Raw genomic sequence first — 7,285 nt, 5'->3', positions numbered from 1 at the left:
TGGAGCAGTTGATCATATGCACTGTAGCACCGTTCAGTCTAAGGGCTCATGCAGATGTTCATGTAAATGGGTCTGAGCTTGGACCGCAATGCACAGACTTGGCCGCAGGAGTCCTGTTCCGAATGGTACAGCTTCATATATATCTGAGGCTGTGGTGCTCCGATCAGAGCAGTGGTCAGGCCATGCTTGGACCGACTTGCACAGATGTCCTCGTCAGCCCTTAATGGCACTGCTAGAGATTGCCAAGTTCTGCCCTCAGCTAGTTTTCAGTACTGCCTTAGCTAAAGTCTCCAAAACCTGAGATGGGTCATAACTGCTAATGGACGGTCCTATGGAGGCGGTTTTGGCACCATCGGAGCTGGCGAGGTCTCTGCTACATGTTGAGACCAACATGGCTTTGCTACCTTGCACCTACTAGACATTCTACATATTTCCCCCACCCTGGAGTGCTAGAGCGGATCGAGACCCTAGAAGGCGTTCAACCCATTCCAGAGAACCTGAAAATGTAACCGGTGTGTGGCTAGGATCTAAGGATCTAGGATAAGTCCATATTCTTCTTTTGAAATCCCAGGTGTCTGAACAAAACAGTTATACTGCATGGATTCCATGTTGCAAGCCAGCCTTTTATCCTGAGCTTAGCTGGCTCAGGGTGTGAGATCGGTCACTCACAGCCTTTTTAGGCTTGACCACCTGCGGTGCTAGGTGCCCTGTTACAGCTGCACAAAGCAAAGGGGTTTTATAATACCATGCCAAATGGGAAACAAACGATTGACATTAAATTTATATTGCTAATATTCTTGATACTGCTAATGGTTTCATTGAGTTCATGTATGCACAGCATCCGGTATACTTCTAAGCCTCCCCCTCCCCCCCCCCCAGTAGTGCCTGCAGTCACCTTGCATTTGACTATAAGAAATTAATTATCACAACATTTTGGCCCTATGTAGATTAAAGTGTATTTGCATTTCAATTATAACTTGTAAAGGAAGTGATTCAGATAAATGTAGTTATGAAAATTGCTGTAATTTCCCATATTGGAGAAATGTAGTTTACCAGAGTAGTTCATGTCATCCTGTCCATTATGTGCATGTTTGTGATGTCGCCTCTTTTTATTATTTGTAAAGTAATGTACATTTAACCGATAGAAACATTTTTGTAAAAGAAAGGATATTCCCATTGAATGGAGGAAATAGATTTAAGAATGTTTATCCATTATTCTTTAGTTATTATTTTTGTGCAGTCTAATTGCATTCCTATAAATGTATTTGAATCACACTGTGTTTACTATTAGAAACTTAAATGTACTTATTGGGAATCCGTCAGCAGGTTTTTGCTATGAAAACTGAGAGCAGCATGATGTAGGGGCTGATGGTCTGATAACCGTGATGTCTTTTTTAGCAGCTTTCTGTTTCAATAAAGCAGGAGATTATCATTACAGACTAGGTGTCTCGTGCCTCCTGGTCCAACCACGATCCCAGGACTGATTAGCCGCTTTCTGTCTATGCACAGTGTACAAAGCTGCCACAGTGCCGTGGGTTGGGGTTATATAGAGCTCAGCACTTGAGCTTTGCTAGATCTGCAGCAGAGAAAACTGTGGTTGTATCAAACTGACAGCATGTAGCCTAGAAAATGAGACCTTGCTGGAATCGGGGTCTCCGCTTCTACATCACATCTTGCTGTTGTCAGATTACATGGCAAAAACCTGCTGACCAACTGTCCCCAGTCCTATGCGATTTTTTACATTTAGATATGTATTGATTACAGCTGTTTTTATGTACAAGTCTGGGTACAGAAAAAGTTTGGTCAATGTTTGGAAGTTGTGTATAACAAGAAATACTTGTTAATGTTTTTGTATAATCTTTTTTTTTTACAGGGGGTTCTACACAATGACTGAGTACAAGCTGGTGGTGGTAGGAGCAGGAGGCGTTGGGAAAAGTGCCTTAACCATTCAGCTTATACAGAACCACTTTGTTGATGAGTATGACCCAACTATTGAGGTAGGTCTAAAACATTTGCCAAGATCTGATCACTACATTCATTTTTGTTCTTCTAGTCCTCACAATGGTATATAAACGAATCTGACATTTTCTTATAAAAAAAAAAAACCCTGAATCCTTAATTCCTTCCTTTAAAGAGGTTTTCCAAATCAATAAGTCTGCAGTCACTCTGTGTGACTCCTAAATTATGATCCCCCCCCCCCAGCGCATGCAATTGTATGGCGCGAGGCAAGGCCCGCTGACTGGCAAAGTTACTGGTCGGTGCGCGGCCTCCGCTCAAAACAAGTGTATGGAAAGGGGCTGCGTCCACTGGCATGTATAACTCGTACATACCCAACGGTCCCACAGAATGAATTCAGACTTATTGATGTGGACCGGACAACCCCTTTAAATAGTGTTACTGTCCCAAAAAACAAATCTGTGCATTCCCACAAGTTTATAGAAAGTCTCAATCATACAGTATGAATCTAAGGGAGGTGGAGTGGTTGCTTGGTATCTCATGAGTGGGGGGCGTCGAGAATGGGACGACATCTGTCACATAGGATCAAATTTGCAATGTGTTTTGGAGAGCAGCTCCAGGAACTAGTGAGCCCTCAACAGATTCATATTAGGGAGGTGAGACCAGGATGGCGGGAAATTGGCCGTATGTATTGGAAGAACGATAGCGTGGCGGAAGGGGGTGATCACATGCAATTAAATGAATACATTATGTTTGGACATTTTCACAGAGTGGTGGTGCACATTCTGAAATCCCTGACTTGTAGCACCCTTTTGAATGCTGAGTTGTCTTCTTTTTGCACCAATTTATTACAAATGAATAAGACCTCGAGAGGTCTCAGATTTTTAATACTGTGACTTCAGCTTCTGGTTGTCGTATCCCTGTCGACTCGAGTCCTTCTCGTGTAGGAACGCGATAAATAGTAGGAATTAGTCCTACCGGTAAGTATGTTTCCAGGCGTCCATCATGACAGCACCACCAGGAGGTTGTCCTTCTTATCCTTGATAGGGACAGGAAACACAGAAGAGGTTAAATAGCCCCTCCCCACCTCCACCCCTCAGTGATTTTCCAAGTACCACACCAGGATGGATGCAACTCTATTTTATTGAAATTCCTTCTATACATGTTTATATCACATATCAGACAGGAACTCAAGGGAGGGTATATAAGGGGTGCTGTCATGATGGACGCCTGGAAACATACTTACCGGTAGGACTAATTCCTACTTTCCAGAGCGTCCCTCCTGACAGCACCACCAGGAGGAGTACCAAATAACTCCTTAATTTTTTTAGGGCGGGATTACAGCCTGGAGGACTTTCCTCCCAAATGTAGTCTGTTGATTCACAGTTACATCTAATTTGTAATGTCTACAAAAGGTATTTGACCCCGACCATGTCGCAGCTTTGCAAATTTGGTCCATAGAAGCCCCAGCGCTCTCTGCCCATGAGGCAGAGATTGCTCTCAATGAATGCGCTTTAAGGCCTTCTGGAGGAGTTCTTCCTGCCGAGATGTAGGCTGCCGTGATGGTAGATTTAATCCATCTTGCTAGGGTAGCTTTGGATGCTTTCTTTCCTTTGTTCTTCCCATTCATCTGAACGAAGAGGTTAGAGTCGATTCTCCAACTATTTGTGATCTCTAGGTAGTGTAGAATTGTTCTTTTTACGTCCAAAGCGTGAAGAGAACGTTCTTTTTCGTTAGAGAAGTTCTGGCAGAACGTAGGCAAAATAATCTCTTGACTTCTGTGGAAGTCCGAAACCACCTTAGGAAGGAACCCGAGATCTAATTTAAGGATGATACAGTCATCGAGGACCTTTAAGTACGGGTGTTTAATGGAGAAAGATTGGATCTCACCGATGCGTCGTGCTGACGTTATTGCCACCAAGAAGATAGCTTTAAGGGTTACGGCTCTCAGGTTTGCTTGAGCCAGTGGCTCATATGGTTCTTTACAGAGCTCATTCAAGACCAGGTTTAGGTCCCAGGGAGGCACTGTACTGCGAATTGTAGGCCTAAGTCTCTGAATGGCCTTGACGAACCTCACTATCCATGGATGAGAGGCTAGCTGGATATCATAGAATGAACTGAGGGCTGAGATTTGTACCTTTAGAGTATTAGGCCTCAGTCCTTTATCAAACCCCGACTGGAGAAAATCCAGAATTTTAGGAATGTCCGGACCGTGGGAGACCGATATAGGAACTGGACTTTGAGAGCAGAACTTTTTCCATACCTTCCTGTATATTGCGGAAGTTACGGGTTTCCTACTATTCTGAATGGTGGCAATGACTGGCTCTGAGAGACCTCTTGCTCTTAGGATCTCTTTTTCAGGATCCATGCTGCCAACTGTAACAGGCCCGGGTTTTGATGGACCAAGGGCCCTTGAGACAAAAGGTCCGGCACGACTGGTAGATGGATTGGATCTTCCCAGGACATCTTCTTTAGTAGGGAAAACCAGCTCCTTTTGGGCCAGTAAGGGGCTATTAGGATAACCGATGTCTGGCTCTCCTGAATTTTCCTCAGTACTCTCGGTATTAGGGCCAATGGAGGAAAAGCGTAAGCCAATCTCATGTCCCAGTTTTGAGCTAGCGCATCTATTCCTGATGGTCTGTCTCCTGGATTTAGTGAGAAGAATTTCCTTGTTTTTGCGTTCTTCCTTGAGGCGAATAGATCTACCTCTGGGAAGCCCCAACGTTGGGTTATCTGGAGGAAGATTTCTTCGTTTAAGGACCATTCTGTGGGACATAATTTTTCTCTGCTTAGGAAGTCTGCTACCTGGTTTTGGGTTCCCTTCAGGTGAACCGCCGTTATCGACTTGACTGTCTGTTCTGCCCAAAAGAATATCGAGTCCGATAGATCTTGCAGATGATGATGTTTTGGGCCTCCTTGGTGCAGAAGAAAAGCCACTGTTGTTGAGTTGTCTGAGAGAATACAGACGTGTTGGTCTATTAACTTCCCCTGGAATGCCTTTAGGGCCTCCCAGACTGCCCTGAGTTCTCTGTAATTTGAGGACCTGCTTTGCACAGATACCGGCCAAGTCCCCTGGGAGTAACTTCCTTCTATGTGGGCTCCCCAGCCACTGTGACTTGCATCTGTAGTAATGGTTATACATGGCGATGTTTTCCAAGGCCTTCCTTTTTCGAGATTTTTGGTTATGGTCCACCATGTCAGTGAATTCTTCGTTTGTAGCGACAGACGAATCCTGTTGTCTAAGGTTCCGTCTCTGCCGTCCCATCGTGAGAGAATATCTTTCTGCAGGGGTCTTGAGTGATATTGGCTCCACTGGACGCTGGGAATGCAAGAGGTCATCAAGCCCAACACTCGCATGGCCTTCCTTATGGATGTTTGCTTTTGTTTTTGAAATTTTTGAATTTCTTTTTTGAATGACTCCTGCTTGTGAAGTGGGAGGTACGTATGCTCCTGGACCGAGTCTAGGATTACCCCGAGAAAGGCTTTCTTTGTTTCGGGTTTGAAGTTTGACTTTTCGAAGTTTATAAGCCATCCTAGCTCTTCCAGGAGTGAAATAGTCGTTGATAAGTCTTTTTCCATTTGTTGTGGAGAGTCTGCTATGAGCAGAATGTCGTCGAGATAGGGCACGGTGAGTATTCCTTTCTCCCTCAAGAACGCCATTACCTGTGCCATGAGTTTGGTGAAAACTCTGGGAGCTGATGAGATGCCGAAAGGCAGGCATGTGAACTGGTAGTGTAGAATCTGGCCCTGAACCTTTATGGCGAATCTGAGGTACTGTTGGTGTGAGGCGGAGATGGGAACCTGGTAATAGGCACTTTTTAGATCTAAAGTGCTCATTACTGAGCCCTCTCGGATCAGAGGTATTGCCGTTTTGAGGGATTCCATTTTGAATCGTTTGTAAACGACTGACCGATTTAAGGGCTTCAAGTTTATGATAGTACGAAATTCTCCGTTTGGTTTCTTTATGGAGAACAGACTCGAATAATGTCCTCTGAACCTCTGAGCATGAGGTACCGGAATGACGGCTTTTATTTGGATAAGTTCCTGAATATCCCTTAATAGTCTCTGTTGAACCGATAAAGACTGGGTCTGGGTTAGGCAAAACCTTTTGGGAGGTCTTCGGCTGAACTCTATTTTGTATCCATGTTCTATAAGACTTAGAATCCATGAGTTTCGAGTGATGTTCTGCCAACCTTGTAGGAAGTACCGAAGCCTTCCACCCACTAAGTTGGCGTCATTGTTTATTAGTTTTTGACTTTTGGTCTTGAAAGGCACCCCTGCCTCTACCACCCTTCGAGTAGCTCCATCTTCCGCCTTTTCCTTTCCCTCTATAGTCCTGCCTAGGATGAAATCGAGACCTCCGAAAGGGCGGTATGTTTTTCGGTTTCTCTTCCGGGAAACCCTTTTTCTTGTCTGCCGCTTTTTCAAGCAATTCGTCCAATACTGGACCGAAGACATGAAGGCCCGAGAAGGGTATTGAACACAGTTTATTTTTTGATTGTGTGTCTCCAGACCATGATCTGAGCCATAGAGCTCTCCTTGCTGCATTAGACAGGGCATTGTTCCTTGCAGCAAACCGTACTGACTCTGCCGAAGCGTCGGTCATAAAGTCTGTTGCTATCTTTAAGAGTGGAAGAGATTTTAGGATCTCGTCTCTAGGAATTTTATTATTAATTTGGGTCTCTAGTTTCTCTACCCATAAAGACATTGACCTGGCTACAGAAGTGGCTGCAATATTGGCTTTCATGACAGCGGCCGAAGCTTCCCAAGCTTTCCTGAGGAGATCTTCAGATCTTTTGTCCATCGGATCTTTAAGGCCTGAAGAGTCCTCAAAAGGGATGGCGGTCTTTTTTGAGACCTTAGCTACCGGTATATCCACCTTAGGAACTGATTCCCAGATCTTTGTCTCCTCTGGGTCAAAGGGCAGACGATATTTGAAATCCCTTGGTACTATCAATTTCTTCCCCACATCGCTCCATTCTTCTAAGATCATTTCCTGAATATGGCGATTTACGGAAAACACTCTGCTCCTACGAGCTCTGAGTCCCCCAAACATCTCGTCTTGGACTGTAAGGGGTTCTGTGGCTTCTTCTACCTTCATGGTATCTCTGACAGCCTGTAGCAGTGTCTCCGTGTGTTCAGAGGCAAATGGGTACCTCTTTCTTTCTTCTGAGGGAATATTTGAAGAGGGTTCTCCCTCCATGGAATCGGATGCGGAGTAGGCTGAAAGCTCCCCTTCTTCCGAACTGAGATCTTGTTCCCACCTAGGTCTCTTAGGACGGGGAGGGTCGACTGGCAACATCGCTGAGACTGTGGATTGTACTTCCTC

At 44.8% G+C, this 7,285-nt stretch overlaps 1 protein-coding gene across 1 annotated transcript in view; it reads left to right on the top strand.

Annotated features, from left to right (window-relative positions):
* The window catches only part of HRAS (HRas proto-oncogene, GTPase), a 98,416-nt gene that overhangs the window by 49,080 nt on the left and 42,051 nt on the right, over positions 1 to 7,285 (top strand). The window contains exon 2 of the mRNA XM_069738363.1: positions 1,874 to 1,997. Within this exon, the coding sequence (XP_069594464.1) occupies positions 1,887 to 1,997 (111 nt within the window). The 5' untranslated portion in view covers positions 1,874 to 1,886. The remainder of the gene's footprint in view (positions 1 to 1,873; positions 1,998 to 7,285) is intronic.

The sequence above is a fragment of the Ranitomeya imitator genome, chromosome 9, assembly GCF_032444005.1.
Source record: "Ranitomeya imitator isolate aRanImi1 chromosome 9, aRanImi1.pri, whole genome shotgun sequence".
Taxonomy (NCBI): domain Eukaryota; kingdom Metazoa; phylum Chordata; class Amphibia; order Anura; family Dendrobatidae; genus Ranitomeya; species Ranitomeya imitator.
Note: the sequence above shows the minus strand (reverse complement) of the source record. Positions and strands in the feature narration are given on the sequence as shown.